This window comes from Taudactylus pleione, unplaced genomic scaffold (genome assembly GCF_031769625.1).
Source record: "Taudactylus pleione unplaced genomic scaffold, aTauple2 ptg000559l, whole genome shotgun sequence".
NCBI classification, from domain to species: Eukaryota; Metazoa; Chordata; class Amphibia; order Anura; family Myobatrachidae; genus Taudactylus; species Taudactylus pleione.
Genome location: NW_028284961.1, coordinates 3,576,744 through 3,600,227, shown reverse-complemented (window position 1 = coordinate 3,600,227; position 23,484 = coordinate 3,576,744). Strand labels below are relative to the sequence as shown.

Here is a 23,484-nt window from a genome sequence, read left to right as displayed (position 1 = left end):
CTCCTCTCCTCCATACTGTCACTCTGGTGTGTGCAGTCCTATGTGTACAGATATCTACTTACTGTAATGTACATGTGCCCTCCCCTCCTCTCCTCTATACTTTCACTCTGGTGTGTGCAGTCCTATGTGTACAGATGTCTACTTACTGTAATGTACATGTGCCAGTCCCTCCTCTCCTCCATACTGTCACTCTGGGTGTGTGCAGTCCTATGTGTACATATATCTACTTACTGTAATGTACATGTGCCCTCCCCTACTCTCCTCCATATTGTCACTCTTGTGTGTGCAGTCCTATGTGCACAGATGTCTACTTACTGTAATGTACATGTGCCCTCCCCTCCTCTCCTCCATACTGTCACTCTGGTGTGTGCAGTCCTATGTGTACAGATGTCTACTTACTGTAATGTACATGTGCCTGTCCCTCCTCTCCTCCATACTGTCACTCTGGGTGTGTGCAGTCCTATGTGTACAGATATCTACTTACTGTAATGTACATGTGCCCTCCCCTCATCTCCTCCATACTGTCACTCTGGGTGTGTGCAGTCCTATTTGTACAGATGTCTACTTACTGTAATGTACATGTGCCCTCCCCTCCTCTCCTCCATACTGTCACTCTGGGTGTGTGTAGTCCTATGTGTACAGATATCTAATTAATGTAATGTACATGTGCCCTCCCCTCCTCTCCTCCATACTGTCACTCTGGGTGTGTGCAGTCCTATGTGTACAGATGTCTAATTACTGTAATGTACATGTGCCCTCCTCTCCTCCATACTGTCACTCTGGGTGTGTGCAGTCCTAAGGGTACAGATGTCTACTTACTGTAATGTACATGTGCCCTCCCCTCCTCTCCTCCATACTGTCTCTCTGGGTATGTGCAGTCCTATGTGTACAGATGTCTACTTACTGTAATGTATATGTGCCTGTCCCTCCTCTCCTCCATACTGTCACTCTGGGTGTGTGCAGTCCTATGTGTACAGATGTCTACTTACTGTAAAGTACATGTGCCCTCCCTTCCTCTCCTCCATACTGTCACTCTGGGTGTGTGCAGTCCTAAGGGTACAGATGTCTACTTACTGTAATGTACATGTGCCCTCCCCTCCTCTCCTCCATACTGTCACTCTGGGTGTGTGCAGTCCTAAGGGTACAGATGTCTACTTACTGTAATGTACATGTGCCCTCCCCTCCTCTCCTCCATACTGTCACTCTGGGTATGTGCAGTCCTATGTGTACAGATGTCTACTTACTGTAATGTACATGTGCCCTCCCCTCCTCTCCTCCATACTGTCACTCTGGGAGTGTGCAGTCCTATGTGTACAGATGTCTACTTACTGTAATGTACATGTGCCCACCCCTCCTCTCCTCCATACTGTCAATCTGGGTGTGTGCAGTCCTATGTGTACAGATGTCTACTTACTGTAAAGTACATGTGCCCTCCCCTCCTCTCCTCCATAATGTCAATCTGGGTGTGTGCAGTTCTATGTGTATAGATGTCTACTTACTGTAATGTACATGTGCCCGTCCCTCCTCTCCTCCATACTGTCACTCTGGGTGTGTGCAGTCCTATGTGTATAGATATCTACTTACTGTAATGTACATGTGCCCTCCCCTCCTCTCCTCTATACTGTCACTCTGGTGTGTGCAGTCCTATGTGTACAGATGTCTACTTACTGTAATGTACATATGCCCGTCCCTCCTCTCCTCCATACTGTCACTCTGGGTGTGTGCAGTCCTATGTGTACATATATCTACTTACTGTAATGTACATGTGCCCTCCCCTACTCTCCTCCATACTGTCACTCTGGTGTGTGCAGTCCTATGTGCACAGATGTCTACTTACTGTAATGTACATGTGCCCGTCCCTCCTCTCCTCCATACTGTCACTCTGGGTGTGTGCAGTCCTATTTGTACAGATGTCTACTTACTGTAATGTACATGTGCCCTCCCCTCCTCTCCTCCATAATGTCACTCTGGGTGTGTGTAGTCCTATGTGTACAGATATCTAATTACTGTAATGTACATGTGCCCTCCCCTCCTCTCCTCCATACTGTCACTCTGGGTGTGTGCAGTCCTATGTGTACAGATGTCTAATTACTGTAATGTATATGTGCCCTCCTCTCCTCCATACTGTCACTCTGGGTGTGTGCAGTCCTATGTGTACAGATGTCTACTTACTGTAATGTACATGTGCCCGTCCCTCCTCTCCTCCATACTGTCACTCTGGGTGTGTGCAGTCCTATGTGTACAGATGTCTACTTACTGTAATGTACATGTGCCCGTCCCTCCTCTCCTCCATACTGTCACTCTGGGTGTGTGCAGTCCTATTTGTACAGATGTCTACTTACTGTAATGTACATGTGCCCTCCCCTCCTCTCCTCCATACTGTCACTCTGGGTGTGTGTAGTCCTATGTGTACAGATGTCTACTTAATGTAATGTACATGTGCCCTCCCCTCATCTCCTCCATACTGTCACTCTGGTGTGTGCAGTCCTATATGTACAGATATCTACTTACTGTAATGTACATGTGCCCTCCCCTCCTCTCCTCCATACTGTCACTCTGGATGTGTGCAGTCCTATGTGTACAGATGTCTACTTACTGTAATGTACATGTGCCCACCCCTCCTCTCCTCCATACTGTCACTCTGGGTGTGTGCAGTCCTATGTGTACAGATGTCTACTTACTGTAATGTACATGTGCCCTCCCCTCCTCTCCTCCATACTGTCACTCTGGGTGTGTGCAGTCCTAAGTGTACAGATGTCTACTTACTGTAGTGCATGTCTACTTTTTTTTGTATGGTTATGCAGTATATAAATGTGAAAAATTAGATTTACATTAATCTCTAAATGAGCCCTTTAAAGTCATACCATGGTTAAAAAAATAGCTCAGTTATGCAGAGATCATTTTGTATCTTTTAAATTTTCTTTGTGCATGTGATTATACTCGGAGTCGCTCTTTACAGCTGCAGGAAACATTTGATCTTTGTGGCTCTATCTGCACTGTGTAAAATAGATATATAAACATAGGGCCAAATGTAATCGGGTAAGAGGTTAGAAAATGTGAGATTAGCAGTAAAACTCTCACTCTAATACATTGATCGAGATGTATTTTCAATACAGGAAACACCTGGATGAGAGTTTAAATCTTGTGAGATTTTGAGTCTAAAAAACATGCAAGTTTCCATGTTCTGTGACTGTATTACATTGGCTGAGTTTCCATGTTCTGTGACTGTATTACTTTGGCTGAGTTTCCATGTTCTGTTACTGTATTACAGTGGCTGAGTTTCCATGTTCTGGAAGTGGGATACTTGCAGGCTGGGGTGCGATGGTTCAGCTGACTTGAATGCAGTCTGGCAACTTTAGGACAGGCAAGTAACAGAGCACAGCGGTGGATGGTTCCAAGATGGTAGATGCAATGCAGGCGGGTGTTGGATACACAGCGGCAGGTGAATAGAGGATCTGAGCACAGCGTGAGAGCTATGGTGCTGACAGGACTGGAAAACAGCGGCAGATGGAACTCAGGACTACAGCGTGAATGTTGCAGCACTGGCAGGTGAGTAACACAGCAACATGTGTAAAATAGTTGGAATCAACTAAGTAGCAATGAAGTCATGGAGGACATGAATACAGGATACAGAGTTCAGGCAATGGGTTGCACATAGGAAATGGTATAAAACTTTGAATAGGATGTGGTGAATATCTATTGGTAAGGCTGACCATCTGAGCACACAGGTGCATCAGGTATATGCCAAAGAACAGTGGCATCACAAGGGTGGTGCAGGGGTTTTGGCCGCACCCAGGTTTAATCCGCCGAGGGGTGACACAAAGGTGCAGACTCCCCCTCAGTGACAGGAGCTGAGTGCTGCACTGTAGCATTAAGTGCAGCACCCAGCTTATGTCCCTGTGAGGGAGCCGGCACTGCACACAGGACAGTTCACACTCTGGCACCCCCCGACCAGTAATAGGCACAGGGGTTGGAGCTGTGAGGCCACGCCCCTAACCACATGGTCATGCCACCATTTTTATGGTGCGCGTTTTTGTCCTGCGTAGATCATCCCTCCCTGCACTGGGTGACACGACGGGGAGAGACACCACTGCCAAGGAATGTTGCTGAACATACCTGAATCCAGCAAGGAAGGAGTGTCTGAGCTTGTCAGACATGCTAAGACCAAGACTTGTGACAGTGTCTAAAGGCCCCATACATCTGCCATTGGGTCTCACAATCCTGCGATGGCTCACCGGCGGCCATTGATGTTCTGCTCTCCATCAGAGGATCAGTGAAATTATACATGTTAAGTTTCACAGACTTGCAAATCACAATCATATTTTGATTGTGATCGGCAAAGTGATTCAGCAGTGATTACACCTTCACCTACTTTAAATAAATATTGAAGGTATATTTTGATCCTCCTGAGAAGTAAGGAACATTGCCTGAGGAAACGGCCAGATAAACAAGGGCCGAGAAACGCGTTAGAACACCTTACTACTTTATGAATATACAGCAATTTATGCTCTAAGAGACAACCCAGATTACCGGTGGTTGCGTAGCATCAGTAAAATTGAAACCCTGATACAGCGTGACAAGAATGAGAGCTGACCGGTTTTACTACTTTTTGGTGCCCAGTGATTAGAGCCTCTTCTCTCAGACCGGAGGTGGTGATTTCCTCCAAACGGCCCCCTTCCATTATCAGAGCGGCAATCCGGACACTGCCCTCCGTATACAGCACGATGGAACTGGGAGGCACGCCGATCAGGTTAGTACAGATTGTTTATAAAGAACTCGGATAATCAGCTGAGTATTTAATGCTTTTTTAAGTGACGGTCACCACACCTATCTGGGTAAGATCTATTCCAATTCAAATAATAATTTTATATTGTATGCAAAATATATAAGGTTTATCTTTTATCCCTTCTTTTGTGAAAGTCTACAGATCGTTGCATGGATATAATTATTAAGAACAGTGGGTCTGATTCAGAGCCGCTCGTAAGCGGCCGCTCGTTCGTTCGGAGTGATGTTCGCACATCTGCGCATGCGTATGGGTATTAGTACGCATGCGCGAACCAGTCAGTGAGGTCAGAAATCGTGTGCTCACAATATAGCGAATGCCTGCTAATTTGAGTGACAGGATGAGGCGTTTGTGGGTGGTAACAGGGGAAGGTGCTTGAAAACGGGGAGTGGAGATCCGAACGCAGGCGTGCCCTAAAGGTCAAAACGGGCGTTTAATGGGAGTGCATAATTAACAAAGCAGCGTCATCGACCACGCCAGTTGGGTGTCTTTTAGCCTGAACTGCTCGCATGATTGCGGTAGGAAAATGCTACCACAAGAATAGTGAGCAGTTCATTCGCCTTTCGATGTACTCGATTAATCTAATAAATAGCGGAGATGACGTATGATGCGAGCGGCCAGGGGCTTTTTTTACAAAAAAAGTCTGCGTGTTTTGTTCGCTCGTTCAGACATAGAGGCGTCAACAGACCGCAAAGAGCGAACGGTCAATTTAAATAGCCAGCCCCTTTTTCTGGACGAGCGAGCACAAATAGCGTCCGGCTCTGAATCAGGCCCAGTTTGATACATTGATTGAATTTTTCAACAGGATACTTGCATTTTCTTATAAGCAAGAATATTGAGAACGGAGCTATTTTTAAAATGATTTCTTCAGCATATAACACTTGAAAAATGTCAACAATTTACATCTCTTTCTATTTGCATTATACTGTTATATTTTCTGAGTTTGCAAAAGTATTTACTTTGCTTAAATACATCAATGTGATATTTGAGTTATTGAGGCTGAATTTAAGTGGGATGTATTAAAACTATGTTGGTTACAATAATGTTATTATGATATGTATTCTAATTAGAATCTTTAGATATTTTACAATTGTTTATTAATCTTATTTGCATTCTAATTTTTTGCACTTTTGCAGCAATGCGGTGCTGATTAATGTGCTTTGCAACACTTTTAGGGGTAAATTTACCAAAGTGAGTTTTTAGAAGTGAGTTTTAGAAGAGATGTTGCCCATAGCAACCAATCAGATTCTACTATTATTTAACTAGCACCTTCTAGAAGATAATAGCTAGAATCTGGTTGCTATGGGCAACATCTCTTCTAAGACTCACTTCTAAAAACTCTCACTTTAGTGAATGTTCCCATAGTATCTGTATATAAAGCGTAATAGAACTTGTAATAAAAAAGCTGCAACCGCTACATTGTAGCATTCTGTAAATAGATACAGGGACCCAGCTATACAAGTGCTGCATATCAAATTAATCAGGGCAGAATGTTGGAGCATCCCAGTTACAGTACATTGCAAGATGCACAAAAGACACCTGGTGCTAGCAGAGCCTCAAGGAACCTGGCGTGCCGAGAGGGGATTTTTAGCGCAACTGCAGCAAAGATGTGTAAGGACACATGTATGTATGTATGTATGTGTGTGTGTGTGTGTGTGTGTGTATATATATATATATATATATATATATATATATAATATATATATAGCAGTTGCGGCCGGCACTCCTTAGGGCAGAGTATACAGTGTGCGCCTGGTGCCTTCCTTAATTACCTATACCAAAAGTGGGAAGGGAATCATGATATATCCAGCAATGGGCGGGACTCGCAACGTATTCACAGAGAACACAATGCACTCGTGTTTTGATACATCAACATTTCAGAATGCTTGTGGGAATCCTTTTTTTCTATAGTTCAGTGTAAACCTTGCCCTTTACAAGCACCTGTGATATGTCATTAAGTTGATATGAGCGACCAGCATACTTTTTGCTTACAATCCTTATTGTATGATGGAGGAAAGAACCATTACAAGATTTCTGAACCGGTGATGTAACAAAACACGAGCACATTGTGTTTGGTGAAGCCATCATGAATGCCGCCCATTGCTGGAGATATATATATATATATATATATATATATATATATATATTTTCTCTATCAGACGCACATGCAAGGGGGGGGGGGGATTCCGAGCACCTAGATGGAGCCATTTCTAGGGGTGCATGGGGTGCTCTGTCCTTCCCTTAAGCTATTAGCCTGTTACATACAGCAGGCATTCTGGTGCAACGCTGCACAGCTCGCCTCTCCCACCGCTGACTGTCCCGGCCTGCCTCCGCCCATTGATGACTGGCTGCTTGTCTCTTCTTTAAGCTATTTCCGGATGCCGAGGAGCCCGGGCTTGGCGGCTGCTATTTATGAGAAGGAATGTGAGGGAGAGACACAGGGGCATCCGGTCAGGCAGCAGCAGCACTCAGCCAGTCTCTCTCACAATGAGAGTGAGAAAGGAGAGGGGTATTACACTCTGCAGCAACCTAAACATGCCATTTGAAAACAGTATGTGGTATGGTCTGTGTGGGAGCAATATGGTATGTTCTGTGGGGGAGTAATGTGGTATGTTCTGTGGGGGAGTAATGTGGTATGTTCTGTGGGGGAGTAATGTGGTATGTTCTGTGGGGGAACAATGTGGTATGTTCTGTGGGGGAGTAATGTGGTATGTTCTGTGGGGGAGTAATGTGGTATGTTCTGTGGGGGAACAATGTGGTATGTTCTGTGGGGGAGTAATGTGGTATGTTCTGTGGGGGAGTAATGTGGTATGTTCTGTGGGGGAGTAATGTGGTATGTTCTGTGGGGGAGCAATGTGGTAAGTTCTGTGGGGGAGAAATGTGGTATGTTCTTTGGGGAGAACTGTGGTATATTGCGTGTGATATATTCTGTGGGGGAGCAATGTGATATATTCTGTGGGGGAGCAATATGGTATGGTCTGTGGGGGAACAATGTGGTATGTTCTGTGGGGGAGAAATGTGATATGTTCTGTGGGGGAGTAATGTGGGATGTTCTGTGGGGGAACAATGTGGTATGTTCTGTGGGGGAGTAATGTGGTCTGTTCTGTGGGGGAGTAATGTGGTATGTTCTGTGGGGGAGTAATGTGGTATGTTCTGTGGGGGAGTAATGTGGTCTGTTCTGTGGGGGAGTAATGTGGTATGTTCTGTGGGGGAGTAATGTGGTGTATTCTGTGTGGTATGTTCTGTGGGAGAGCATTGTGGTATTTTCTGTGTGGTATAATCTGTGGGGAGCAATATGGAATAGTTTGTGTGGCATATTCTTTGGAAAGAAATTTGGTCTTGTCCGTGTGGTATATTTTGTGGGGAGCAATGTGGTATTGTCCATGTGGGGAGAAATGTGGTTTATTGTGTGTGATATATTCTGTGTGGAGCAATGTGGTATATTCTGTGGGGAGAAATGTGATATATTACATGTGATATACTCTGTGGGGAGCAATGTGGTATATTCTGTGGGGAGAAATGTGGTCTTGTCCATGTGGTATATTCTGTGGGGAGCAATGTGGTATATTCTGTGGGGAGAAATGTGGTATATTACGTGTGGTATATTCTGTGGGGAGAAATGTGGTCTTGTCCATGTGGTATATTCTGTGGGGAGCAATGTGGTATATTCTGTGGTGAGAAATGTGGTCTTGTCCGTGTGGTATATTCTGTTGGGAGCAATGTGGTATATTCTGTGGGGAGATATGTGGTCTTGTCCGTGTGATATAATCTGTGGGGAGCAATGTGGTATATTCTGTGGGGAGAAATGTGGTATATTACATGTGATATATTCTGTGGGGAGCAATGTGGTATATTCTGTGGGGAGAAATGTGGTCTATTATGTGTGATATATTCTGTGGGGAGCAATGTGGTATATTACGAGTGGTATATTCTGTGGGAGAGCAATGTGTTTTTTTTTCTCCTTTGGGGGGGACTGGACTGATGGTGTGCGATAGAACAGGAATTAGGAAAACAGCAGTTGGTTTTGCAGTCCATAATCCCATGGTTATACTAATGACATTTAGTCATAAGGTATTCTTTTCATTTGAGACCATGCCCTTATAGCGGGGCACCCAATTATATGGAAACCCACCATTCAATATATATAAATTAAAATTATTAAATTTAGCAAGCTGCACACACCAAATTATTCACCAATATCTGTGCATGGTCATTAACGTTAAAACACATTGCATTCCTGTATAATTACCAGGGACTGGCAAACAAGTTTTTTTAGAAAAGCAGTAGAAAATTGTATATTACAAAGGTAAGAAGTGCTTATCACTGAAGCCATCACTTGCAATATGCCCAATCCTGTTATTACAGCAGTAGTAGTCCTCACATGGCGTGACTGCCCATCAACGGTCATCTCGGTTCTGCACCAGCACCTTCCTCCAGTGCACCTAGGAGGTGGCTAAGTGGATGTACAGAGATGGTACATCTTATGGGGTCTTATGGGAGTTAAGTGAGGGTGCCATGAAGTGTTTGTGGACACATACACCCATAATTACCCACATTGGAAGCCATACTCTGACAACCTGCACCTAGCATGGGGCTGATGCAAGTCTCTATGCTGCAGCCGATAGCTGTGACTAAAGCTGCACCAAGTGGTATTTGGGCATCTAATGATGCTGACAAAGGGCATGTCATCACATTCGGAAGTACAGCTGTGCATCGGGGAAGGGATACCTTCCCCGAAGCAATACCTGCAAAAGACATAGACACAGACACTGCAGCCTCTGACACAGAATCAGGCCCTGACAGAAGATGGATTCCATTTATCCATCTTCTGTCATCACCATAACAGATGCATCTACATAGATAATAGAAAAATACAAACTTCCAGTATAAACATTCCTGAGCCTCACATACCCTGTAGTAATTGTCATGACTGTACATGGAGTAACACTTATACTGTACGATGTCTCTGCAGGAATATTTCCCATGGTCATTCTTACCCATAGGACACACGACAATTTCAGCAATGTGAAGAACAGGATTGAGAACATGGGAGCGGAACAGATTTTCCCAGTTGAAAATTTTACCCCAGAAGATCATTTGAAGACAAGAGGAAAACACGAGAATATTCTGAAGTTTTTCATTGAAGTGATTAATGATGTTACTTACCGATTGGAGCATTTCGGCAATCCGGAGGAGGAGATAAAGAGACGGAAGGAATTTGTTCTTAAATATGTATATGACAGTGAAGTGCAAAAACATAGGGAGGAGGCTGAGAGGCAAAGGGAGGAGGCTAGAAGGCAAAGGGAGGAGGCTGAAAGGCAAAGGGAGGAGGCTGAAAGGCAAAGGGAGGAGGCTAGAAGGCAAAAGGAGAAGGCTGAGAAGCCATGGTTAAGGAAATTGCTTGGGCTGTAAGGCATTTAAGAGCCACTGTGGATGGCGGTCCAGGTTGTGTTAAAATGTAGATTTCAGTTATTCGCTTGTTTTGAAGCTCTGAAATCATTACATTTAATTTGCTTTATTACTGGTTATAAATGGAACCTTAGCATTATTAATTGAAAAATATAATTTGGTTAGTTTGACTATGCAATAAATAATAAATGGCTTTTCATTAACACTTGGTGATTTATTGGCTGGAACTTGAGTCTCACTACAAAAGAAAAACTTTCCTTCAATCTGTTTCAAAGAAAGTTAAATATTTTAATAACTGTATGATTTTCTTCCCAACTGAATGAAGCTATGGGGTTGGATTTTTTCAAAGTTGCTAATGATCAGCGGCTTTGACTGATGGATTTCAAACAGCAACAGTAATTAAGGCTAAACAAGGTTGGTTTAGCATTAACTACTGTACTATAGACATTTGAAATCTATTGGTTGAATCCACCAATTATTGGAAACATTGAAAATCTGAAATTTAACAAATCTATTTCTACTTCTTTTTAACCACTTGCCTGGTATGGACGTAACCTTCTGTCCACACCAGGCAGTTCTTTATCTGTACTGGACGTAAAATTTCAAATTGCTTGTGTTGCAAGGTGTGCATGGTATCTGTGTGTATGAGGATGGCAATTTGGTATCTGTATGAGGATGGCACCTTGGTATCTGTATGAAGATGGTACCTTGGTATCTGTATGAGGATGGCACCTTGGTATCTGTATGAGGATGGCAATTTGGTATCTGTGTATATAAGGATGTCACCTTGGTATCTGTGTATCTGAATATGGCACCTTGGTATCTGTGTGTATGAGGATGGCACCTTGGTATCTGTGCATGAGGATGGCACCTTGGTATCTGTATGAGGATGGCACCATGGTATCTGTGTGTATGAGGATGACACCTTGATATATGTGTGTATGAGGATGGCACCTTGGTATCTGTGTATGAGTATGGCACCTTGGTATCTGTGTGTATATGAGGATGGTACATTGTTTCTGTTTGTTTAAGGATGGCACCTTGCTATCTGTGTGTAATAAAATGGAACCTTGGTATTTGTATTTATGAGGGTGTCAATTTGGTATCTGTGTGTATGAGGATGGCATAATAGTATCTGTGTAAAAGGATGGTACCTTGGTATCTGTGTATGAGGATGGCACCTCGGTATCTGTGTGTTTGTGGATTGCTCCTTGGTATCTGTGTGTTTGAGGATGGCACCTTGGTATCTGTGTGTTTGAGGATTGCTCCTTGGTATCTGTGTGTTTGAGGATTGCTCCTTGGTATCTGTGTATGAGGATGGCACCTTGGTATGTGTGTTATCTTGTTATGTTAGATTGTCAACGAAATGTCAATTACAAACACTTCAGCATATAAAACAAACCAGTAAAACATTTCCATAATACTCAAAATGCACTGACCTGAGTATGAGTATTATGGAAATGTTTTACTGGTTTGTTTTATATGCTGAAGTGTTTGTCAATGAAATGTCAATTACAATATAACATGTTCTGTTTTGTTGATAACAATAAAGTGTACTGTATTGTTGTGTATGAGGATGGCACCTTGGTATTTGTGTGTGTGTCGGATGGCACCTTGGTATCTGTGTGTGTGAGGATGGCACCTTGGTATCTGTGTGTATGAGGATGGCACCTTGGTATCTGTGTGTATGAGGATGGCACCTTGGTATCTGTGTGTGTGTGAGGATGGCACCTTGGTATCTGTGTGTGTGAGGATGGCACCTTGGTATCTGTGTGTGAGGATGGCACCTTGGTATCTGTGTGTGTGAGGATGGCACCTTGGTATCTGTGTGTATGAGGATGGCACCTGGGTATCTGTGTGTGTGTGAGGATGGCACCTTGGTATCTGTGTGTGTGAGGATGGCACCTTGGTATCTGTGTGTGAGGATGGCACCTTGGTATCTGTGTGTGTGAGGATGGCACCTTGGTATCTGTGTGTGTGAGGATGGCACCTTGGTATCTGTGTGTGTGAGGATGGCACCTTGGTATCTGTGTGTGTGTGTGAGGATGGCACCTTGGTATCTGTGTGTGTGAGGATGGCACCTTGGTATCTGTGTGTGTGAGGATGGCACCTTGGTATCTGTGTGTGAGGATGGCACCTTGGTATCTATGTGTATGTGGATGGCACCTTGGTATCTGTGTGTGTGAGGATGGCACCTTGGTATCTGTGTGTGTAAGGATGGCACCTTGGTATCTGTGTGTGTGAGGATGGCACCTTGGTATCTGTGTGTATGAGGATAGCATCTTCATATCTGTGTATGTGAGGATGGCACCTTGATATCTGTGTGTATGAGGATGGCACCGTGATATCTGTGGGCCTGATTTAGAGCCGAACGCTCTGAAGGAGCACTCGCTCTGAATCAGGGCATTTTTTATTATTTTGGTGCGGCCTCCGGGCCGCTCACATAGCTGTGGGTGACCACCCCCTGCTATTGTGAGCAGCCAGGTGATGGTCGCGATGGTGCTGACCATCGGGGCTTGCGACGGGACCCTTGCAGTAGGGTCTTGTTCCAGCAGGCCCCAGTGAGCTTCTGGCTCTTAATAGAGCTGGAAGCTCACCACTGACATCACGAACGCCTCTATTTGGCCAGCCACCCCCCCTGCCCGCCTCCAAAATGGTGTGAGCTGTCGATCAAAATTGACAGCCGCCCCCTTTTGGTGCGAGACCGGAGCGACAGAGCACCCGTCGCTAGTCAGGTCTGACGCATGTGCATGTCGGAGCCGGCTCCGGCGTGCGCATGCGCAGTGGCCAAATATTGACCTGCTCGCGAGCGCATAGCACTTGCAAGCAGGTCTGAATCAGGCCCTATTTGTAAGAGGATGGCACCATGGTATCTGTATATGAGGATGACACCTTGGTATCTGTGTGTATGAGGATGGCACCTTGGTATCTGTATGTATGAGGATGGCACCTTGGTATCTGTGTGTATGAGGATGGCACCTTGGTATCTCTGTGTATGAGGATGGCAATTTGGTATCTGTATGAGGATGGCACCTTGGTATCTGTATGAAGATGGTACCTTGGTATCTGTATGAGGATGGCACCTTGGTATCTGTATGAGGATGGCAATTTGGTATCTGTGTATATAAGGATGTCACCTTGGTATCTGTGTATCTGAATATGGCACCTTGGTATCTGTGTGTATGAGGATGGCACCTTGGTATCTGTGTATGAGGATGGCACCTTGGTATCTGTATGAGGATGGCACCATGGTATCTGTGTGTATGAGGATGACACCTTGATATATGTGTGTATGAGGATGGCACCTTGGTATCTGTGTATGAGTATGGCACCTTGGTATCTGTGTGTATATGAGGATGGTACATTGTTTCTGTTTGTTTAAGGATGGCACCTTGCTATCTGTGTGTAATAAAATGGAACCTTGGTATTTGTATTTATGAGGGTGTCAATTTGGTATCTGTGTGTATGAGGATGGCATAATAGTATCTGTGTAAAAGGATGGTACCTTGGTATCTGTGTATGAGGATGGCACCTCGGTATCTGTGTGTTTGTGGATTGCTCCTTGGTATCTGTGTGTTTGAGGATGGCACCTTGGTATCTGTGTGTTTGAGGATTGCTCCTTGGTATCTGTGTGTTTGAGGATTGCTCCTTGGTATCTGTGTATGAGGATGGCACCTTGGTATGTGTGTTATCTTGTTATGTTAGATTGTCAATGAAATGTCAATTACAAACACTTCAGCATATAAAACAAACCAGTAAAACATTTCCATAATACTCAAAATGCACTGACCTGAGTATGAGTATTATGGAAATGTTTTACTGGTTTGTTTTATATGCTGAAGTGTTTGTCAATGAAATGTCAATTACAATATAACATGTTCTGTTTTGTTGATAACAATAAAGTGTACTGTATTGTTGTGTATGAGGATGGCACCTTGGTATTTGTGTGTGTGTCGGATGGCACCTTGGTATCTGTGTGTGTGAGGATGGCACCTTGGTATCTGTGTGTATGAGGATGGCACCTTGGTATCTGTGTGTATGAGGATGGCACCTTGGTATCTGTGTGTGTGTGAGGATGGCACCTTGGTATCTGTGTGTGTGAGGATGGCACCTTGGTATCTGTGTGTGAGGATGGCACCTTGGTATCTGTGTGTGTGAGGATGGCACCTTGGTATCTGTGTGTATGAGGATGGCACCTTGGTATCTGTGTGTGTGTGAGGATGGCACCTTGGTATCTGTGTGTGTGAGGATGGCACCTTGGTATCTGTGTGTGAGGATGGCACCTTGGTATCTGTGTGTGTGAGGATGGCACCTTGGTATCTGTGTGTATGAGGATGGCACCTTGGTATCTGTGTGTGTGAGGATGGCACATTGGTATCTGTGTGTGTGTGAGGATGGCACCTTGGTATCTGTGTGTGTGAGGATGGCACCTTGGTATCTGTGTGTGAGGATGGCACCTTGGTATCTATGTGTATGTGGATGGCACCTTGGTATCTATGTGTGTGAGGATGGCACCTTGGTATCTGTGTGTGTGAGGATGGCACCTTGGTATCTGTGTGTGTGAGGATGGCACCTTGGTATCTGTGTGTATGAGGATAGCATCTTCATATCTGTGTGTGTGAGGATGGCACCTTGGTATCTGTGTGTATGAGGATGGCACCTTGGTATCTCTGTGTATGTGGATGGCACCATGGTATCTGTGTGTATGTGGATGGCACATTGGTATCTGTGTGTATGAGGATAGTGTCTTAGTATCTGTGTGTATGAGGATGGCACCTTGGTATCTGTTTATATGTGGATGGCATCTTGGTATCTGTGTGTATGAGGATTACTCCCTGGTATCTGTGTGTATGAGGGTGACACCTTTTTATCTGTGTATATGAGGATGGCATGTTGGTATCTATATGTATAATGTAGAAATCTGCAGTGAGCACCATTTTTGGGTTTTGGTTCTATTTCATACTCAGATTTTGGTTTTGCCAAAACCACACTCATATTTTTTTAGTTGAGAAAAGGTCTAAAATCACATAATTTGGACCTGTTATTTTTCTACAGTATTATTATCTTCAATATCATTAATTTCCAGTCATTTTTGACCACCTCACAGATCACAATATTGTCTTCTACCAGTTTATGCAAAACGTTTGCACCATGCTAGCAGACTGACTAAGCTAAGCTACAGCAGTGGGTGACACAAACACGTGGCAGTTCAACTTTCAATATGGCACATTTAGAAAACAGAGGGTCTCATTCAGAGCCGCTCGTAAGCAGCCGCTCGTTCATTCCGAGCGATGTTCGTACATCTGCGCATGCGTACGGATTGTAATACGCATGCGCGAAACAGTCAGTGCGGCCAGAAATCGTGTGCTCGCTAAATAGCAAATGCCTGCTATTTTGAGTGACAGGATGAGGCGTATGTGGGTGGTGCTTGAAAACGGGGAGTGGAGATCAGAACGCAGGCGTGCCTAAAGGTCAAAACGGGTGTTTTAAGGGTGTGCATAATTAATACAGCAGCGTCATTGCCCACGTCACTTGGTTAATTTATAGTCAGAACTGCTCGCTAGATTGCGGTAGGAAAAACCAACCACAAGAATAGCGAGCAGTTCAGACGCCGTTCGATGTACTCGATTAATCTAATGAATAGCGGACATGACGTATGATGCGAGCTTGCCAGGGGGTGTTTTTCCAAAATTACGACCGCAAGTTTTGTTCACTAATTCAGACATAGAGGTGTCAACAGACCGCAAAGAGTGAACGGTTAATTTAAATAGCCACCCCCTTTTTCTGAACGAGCGAGCGCAAATGGCGTCCAGCTCTGAATCAGACCCAGAGTGTTACTACAGTGGCAAGCACAATGGCAGCTTAATAAACTATATGACCCCAGAGAAACCAAGAATGTTTTCATTCATAAGTTAATTTAATTTAAATATTTGATTCCAAAAATTGTACTGTAGCATTGGGGGCATTGTGGATGGTATCTACAAATCAATCAATCAATCATTAATTTATAATTGTATGACCTTTTCTCTCCTCAGATGCTCTGTTTTACACACTTTAGCTCTCGATATACTATATAGGCCTCACACCTGTTAATTTTAATTAATTAAGTAATCAATGAATTAATCAATCATTCTGGAGTTCTTTTCTCTCCTCAGGAATGCAAAATAGTCCTTTTAAAAATAAAACCTAAAAATTACTTGCACAGTTTAACATCAGCGCCAGGGATTACCATTTTTGTTGCTTAAGTGACAAGTGACAGAACCCATGAGGAAGCCACCCAATCAGAGGCCACTAATAGCGTAAGTGGCTGCTGTTTGGCTAACAGGCAGGCCAATCAACCTCTGCTTACTCTAGCTGTCACTTGCTGGGGAAGAGCTGTATCTTCAGTGTTCTAAATGGTTCGGGTGACTCGTTTTTTTGTTTTCTTTGGCCCGGGATCTCTACTAGAGAAGAAGACCAACCTGTACTAAGAGGTAAGTGAGTATTATTATTTTATTTAATGAAAAACTTGGATCTCTACTGGACAAGGGAACTGAACAACAGGGATAAGGTGAGTATAGTGTGTATGTGTGTGTATACTGTGGTTCTTTTACTTTTTTTTTACAGTGGCTGCTGGCACTTGTAATTCTACAAGTGCCAAAAGGCAGGCACATTGGCTCCTGTAGTCCGACTGTAAAAAGACAATTGTAGACATATATTATCACTATTACCACTGAATCTACTGACCTTTGGTGCAGGAAAGTGCCCCGGGCTTCAGTCCAGGCCTGGAGTGTTCAGGAGTGGAGGGACCACTTTATTGGGGAGATCCCCACCTCCTCTTAGAGCCCTGGCTTGGTCTGACTAGTTTGGGGTGTTAATGCTTTGGCTGGGGGACCTGGTGAAAGGGTCACATGACTGTGTTTTTACACTCTGACTAGTTTGATCCCCGTGCTGGTTTTAAAATACTGGGAACCCCATGCCCTTTTTACCCCATATTTGTAAAACAAGGACTGACTCACAAACCCAATGTTGATTAACAAAATATGGGGGGCACAGTAGCGCATGCAGGGGGGTTTGAGTACCCAGGAACCCCCCTGAGAGACCAACTTTTTTTCAGAGATGAAGACAGCCTTGTATCCATCTCTGCCCCAGCCGCAAGCCAACCACCACAATTGGAGCTGCCTGGGCACTGTCTTAAAGTACTCTCAGAGGGAGCATGGAACAAGGAGGCCCGGCACCTAGATGGAGGTGCGCAGCAGAGCAGAGGCAGACATCCTGATTGAGAACTTCAACTGTAGCACTGTTTAATGATTGGTTGCATCATCATCCAAAGGGGGTGGTCTAACACAGCATTCCAATAGAGTGACAGGCAGGCAGCATATATAGCCGGAAAGGAGTGACAGCAGCTAAGTGCCAATAGAAAAGTAAAGGGGTGTTCTGGGGCTTAAGGGGGCACACTGGCAGATTAGAAGCCCTGGCACCGCTCTTTATAAAAAGTGTAATCGGATTCGAGGCGGATGTCAGAGAATTTACAGCAGGCGTCAAATTCAAAAGTGCAGTATGTTTGCTTCAGTGACTGATGCAGTAACACAGGCAGCCTGCATTCATCACCCCTACATTGTTCCAGAGTCCCATTCAGCCTGGAAAGCTGACTTGTGGTGATTAACTCCTTGGATGCAGGAAGTAAGTAATTTGTACAGAGAGGTGTGTGACAGGGTGTCTGTGACAGGGTGTCTGTGACCGGGTGTGTGTGACAGGGTGTCTGTGACAGGGTGTGTGTGACCGGGTGTGTGTGACCGGGTGTGTGTGCTGCTGCTGTGTGTGACAGGGTGTGTGTGCTGCTGCTGGGTGTGACAGGGTGTGTGTGCTGCTGCTGGGTGTGACAGGGTGTGTGTGACAGGGTGTGTGTGCTGCTGCTGTGTTTGACAGGGTGTGTGTGCTGGTGCTGTGTGTGCCAGGGTGTGTGTGAGATGCATGCTGTATGTACCACTGTGTGCGCTACTCTGTGCGACTGTGTGTGTATGCGCTACTCTGTGCGACTGTGTGTGGGAGCGCTACACCTCAAAAGCATTGGTGGTACCGAGCTGAAATTTGCCATGGCCACGTAGAACTTTTGTTCAGTGCTGTATGCCAAATTTCAGGGCATATACATAAAAATTGAGGATTTGGAAGTAATCTAAATTTCCACCTTTTTCTGACATTCTCAATCAGGACCATTTTTTCTGCTGTTCTCTATGGGGTTTTTTGGGGAGGCATAACTCCAGATAGGGGGCAAATTTAGACTTGGAGTTTGTTCTATTAGGTAGCTATTGTGCCAGGGTACGTGCTTTTAGGGTTCAGGTAAATTAGAAAGTTACAGTTTTTAAACTATTACCTCAAGAATGCGGCACTGACTAGATAGGAAATTTCGACTAGTTGCGCAGCCGAAGTAGGAACCTCCACCACTCCCTGTGGCTTCACTTGGGTGCAAGATGTGGCCGTCGTTTGCGGGCTTTAGAGGTGGTGGGCTCAGTAGAAAGAAGTGGCCATAAGCTGCAGCAGGACCCAGGGGAAATGCGCGGGGGGTAGCGGGCGTTACCTGCGGCCAGAACCTGGGGATAGTAGCGGGCCTTAGCAGTGGCGGTGCGGGCAGCAGTGCACTCACCAGAACACAGAATACAGGCTTTTTCTGGAAGATCCGTGATACCTGCTTCTGTGTTTAAAAAAAAATAAAATGGTGTGGCCCCGCCCCCAAATATATATATAAAATATTGGCTTTTGGTGTGGAACTACAGTTCCCAGCAAGCCTCTGCGCATGCTGGTACTTGGAGAACCACAAGTTTCAGCATGCAGGGCATTATGGGCCTGCTGGTACCTGTAGTTCCACAGCAAAAGCAATATTAAAAAACCACAGAATACACCCACCATAGAAAAGTACAATATTATTAAAACATACATGCACACACATGTACTTACACATACATACACACTATCTCACATACTCACCTGGTATCCCTGAAGCCAATCTGTCCTCTTCTCCAGTAGACAATCCAGTGGAGTACCTGTAATAAAAATTCCATACTCACCTCCTCCTATGCGTGGGTCTTGGCAAAAAAAAAAACACAATTACGCGAACCCACGGACATTAGTAGTAAGGACATTACTACCCGAATGACAGCTCTGCTGCGGGATTTCAGTCCAGAAATCCCAGTGCGGAGTGCTCTTTGACTTAGAGAGGCGAGCCTTCCGCCTCTCAGCCACTGAGCTGTTCTCAGCATTTTCTGATTTTCCCCACTGCTACCACTGCCCCACACACCGTCAGTCTGCCACAGCAGCCTTCTCTCCCTCTGCACCCTTAAAACACCTCCTGTGTGCTGTCTGCTCCTCCACCAATACTGTACCTATTTGTTGTCCCTCTGCCTGGCAGGTGACCCGGTTTGCATGTCAAAACCCTGATAGTTAATAAATTATAAAAAAGCAATGAAACCATAAGGCTTTTTAACTATGGAAGATATATATGTATATATATATGTATACATACAGGAGAATGTTCCCGGTACGGCACTCTTCGCTCTTAATACAGTAAAGAACCCCCTGGGAACGGGTGGGTTTCAACGTTTCAAGATACTTTAATCTTTTCGTCAAAAGATTAAAGTATCTTGAAACGTTGAAACCCACCCGTTCCCAGGGGGTTCTTTACTGTATTAAGAGCGAAGAGTGCCGTACCGGGAACATTCACCTGTATCTGTGATCTGTATCGGGCACCTTGCGACTTTGCAGCGATTTGGAGGAGTGACAGCCGCTGTTGGTATTTGATATATGTATATATATATAGTTGCTGTACGAAGCAGAGTTTCTGAGAACTATGTGGTTATAATATGTGAAACTAACAGAATACTACTCTGAACCAGTGATGTGCGGTCAGGTGGGGTAGGAAAGGCTCTGCTAATCTGTCATACTTAGTTATACTCCAAAGATTTAACTATAAATATGATAAGAATAAATTAAAGAAAATATTATAAATATCTAACTTTGTATTATTCTAATCATTGTTATAGTCAGAACGTTGGAGTAAAATGTGTATGGTAGGTGAGGCACTGCCTCCCCTGTCTGTATTTTCCACTCATCCCTGATCAAAACTCACCAAATTTCCAGCACTATATATTGCTGCACCTTTGTATAATACCCACATGTACCCTCAGGTTATATATGTATCTGTAACTCTGGCTCTGATACTAGCCAGTACCTCCCCAGTCATTTACCTCACAGCTTTGAATGTGCCGAGGATCTGCATTTTGCTTTGTGCCTGCTTGTTGATTAATGACATGTGAAAATGCATGCCTACAGGTACTGTACTTTACAATATTTGCAAACACTCAGTAAAATCACTCTGCAACTTATACCTCTTTTCCATCAAAAAACCCAGTTCCGACCTGGGTTTTCAGACACGGTTCCAACCCAGATCAGACACCGTATACACAGCACCATTGATCTGGGTTATTCTCAAGTCAGCCCTGTTCACACTGAAACTGGGTCTACCCTGCTAAACTTGTTATGTCATAAAAAGTGGGAGGTGACTGCTCCACAGCCACCAATCAGCTCATTTTAGGCATGACCCAGGTCGGATAACCCGAGTTGCGCCGTTTACACTGCAACATTACCCAGGTCCATCATGGGTCCGACCTTGGTAGCTACAGTACCTGGGTTGGATTGCTGGGTCACACCATTTTATACTGAGCTGTGACCTGGGTAGACCCAGCAATAACCGAGGTTTTTGCTCTGGTGTAAATGGGGTATAACTAAGAAGACAAGAATGAGCAAACAGCTGGCACTTGACTAATTATCTACCTTGGCAATCTGCAGCATCTTTAATGGGGTAATTACCAATCCCCAAAAAGGAACCAAATAAATATAGAAAATAGAGGCACTGATTTTATTTAAAACACAATTTTTAAATTGCAGCTATTAAAATATCATTACCAGCCGGCACAAATCAGATCATATAATCCACATAAAATTACAAACTTCATACGGTTACATAGATAATACACCTTTTATATTTTGAGTATAACACTTATACCCCTTTTACACCGGAGCTAAAACCCGGGTTATTGCAGGGTAACCCGGGCAGCTCCATGGTGTAAAAGGAGAGAGGGTTGGATCGCCTGGTCGAGTGAGCCGGCAATCCAACCCAGGTAACTAGCAGGGTTTAACATGGGCGTTACCCGTGAAACCCTGCTGTGAGCAGTGCACTCCGGGTCACGATCACCTGGAGTGCGCTCCTAGCCGGCCGATTGGTCCGGCTTCAGTGGCGCTTGGAGATGATGTCATCTCCAAGCATCCACTTTCAAGCCGGGAAAGTGAAGACCCGACTCCGGTGTGAGCGGCACCGACTAGGGAATATCCCGGCTAAATTCCAGGTCTGATCCAGAAAGGAACTCGGGGCCTGATTCAGACCTGCTCGCGAGCGCTATTCGCTCGCAAGTGGGTCAATGGGGGCCCAGTGCGCATGCACACGATTGAGCCGGATCCGTCGTGCGAATGCGCGAGACCCGGAAAGCAATGGGGAAGCCGTCGCTCCGGGTCTCGCTACAAAGGGGGTGTGCTGTCGATGTTGAGTGACAGCATGCCCCCTTTGGTGGGCGAGCCGGGGGCGTGTCTGCCCAGATGGAGGCATTCCCATGGGAATGCCTACCACCTGGGGCCGGCCCCACTGACATCACAAGTGATGTCAGTGGGAGTGCTTTTGGCTCTAATAGAGCCAAAAGCACTCTTGGGCTTGTGGCAACGAGACCCTACCGCAAGGGTCTCGTCGCAAGCCCGATGGTCGCGATGGTCTTGACCATTGCGACCATCATCATGGACGCTCGCATAAACTGTGGGTGGTAACCCACAGCTATGCGAGCTGCCAAGAGGCCGCACCATTAAAAAATCATAACGCCCTGATTCAGAGCGGGCGCTCGTTCAGAGCGTCCGGCTCTGAATCAGGCCCTCTGTTCCAACTCCGGGTCAGACCCGGAATTTTGGTGGAAAAGGGGTATAAGATTTGCGATTACTTATACCCCTTTTACACCTAATTTCCGGGTCTGACCCAGAGTTGGAACAGGGGGCCTGATTCAGAGCTGAACGCTCTGACCAGAACGCTCGCTCTGAATCAGGGCCGTCCTATGTAAATCTGGAGCGGCCTTTTGGATGCTCGCATAGCTGTGGGTTACCACCCACAGCTTATGCGAGCGTCCATGATGATGGTCGCGATTGTCTTGACCATCGCGACCATCGGGCTTGCGACGGAGACCCTGCGGTAGGGTCTCGCTGCCGCAAGCCCTGGAATGATTTTGGCTCTGTCAGAGCCAAAATCACATCCACTGACATCACTAGTGATGTCAGTGGGGCCGGCTTCATGGGAACGCCTCCGTCTGGCAGGCAAGCCCCTGGCACGCCCACCAAAGGGGGCGTGCTGTTAATCAACATCGACAGCACGCCCCCTTTGGTGCGAGACCCAGAGCGATGGAGAGCCCGTCGCTCCCCGGGTCTCGCGCATGCGTACGACGGAGCTCCCTCCTTCGTGCGCATGCGCAGTGGGGGAACATCGACCCGCTTGCGAGTGTCCTGACGCTCACGAGGGGGTCTGAATGACCGCCAGAGTTCCAATCTGGATCAGACCCAGAATTTAGCAGGCGCCGACCCAGGATATTCCTGAGTCAGCGCCGTTCACACCGGAGCCGAGTCTGCATAGACCCGGCTTTTCCAGGTCAGCGCGACCCGGAGTGCACCGTTTACACTGGAGGGCTTCACAGATTACTCCCGTGTTAAACCGTGCTATTTACCTGGTTTGGATTGCCGGGTCATCTCCCCATTTACACCAAGGAGCTACCTGGGTTAACCCTGCAATAACCTGGGTTTTAGCTCCAATGTAAAAGGGGTATTACAGACACATGGAGGACTGAATCATTGGATCCATTTATGATCCACATGCTGAGAACAGAGTACTAAAGGGCAGTAAGTTGCTGGGATACCAATTAACGGCAATTGAATGTAATACCCCTTTTCCACCAAAATTCCCGGAACAGGATCAGACCCGGAATTTAGCCTGCGCCGACTCGGGATATTCCCGAGTCGGCGCCGCTCACACCACAGTCGGGTCTGCATAGACCCGGCTTTTCCGGCATGAAAGTGGACGCTTGGAGATGACGTCATCTCCAAGCCTCACTGGAGCCGGACCAATTGGATGCATATTAACATCTAAATACAAGACTGTGGATTCTTTTTCTGCTATTTCTTGTTACAACCTAATTAAGAACTGACCAGCTGGAGCAACACTGCTTGTGGCATAT

The 23,484-nt window shown here is 45.4% G+C and overlaps 1 protein-coding gene across 3 annotated transcripts in view; it reads left to right on the top strand.

Moving 5' to 3' along the window:
* The window catches only part of LOC148481856 (uncharacterized), a 102,201-nt gene extending 91,886 nt beyond the window's left edge, over positions 1 to 10,315 (top strand). The window contains exons 4-5 of one of the 3 annotated variants that reach the window (XM_088452936.1): positions 4,590 to 4,596; positions 9,756 to 10,315. In XM_088452936.1, coding sequence (XP_088309062.1) covers positions 4,590 to 4,596; positions 9,756 to 10,195 — 447 coding nt within the window. In that variant the 3' untranslated portion in view covers positions 10,196 to 10,315. Of the gene's footprint in view, positions 1 to 4,589; positions 4,597 to 4,638; positions 4,751 to 7,237; positions 7,367 to 9,755 lie in introns of those variants that run through there. The other 2 variants (XR_015871837.1, XR_015871836.1) reach the window with 2 other exon arrangements.
* The last annotated feature ends 13,169 nt before the right edge of the window (positions 10,316 to 23,484 follow it).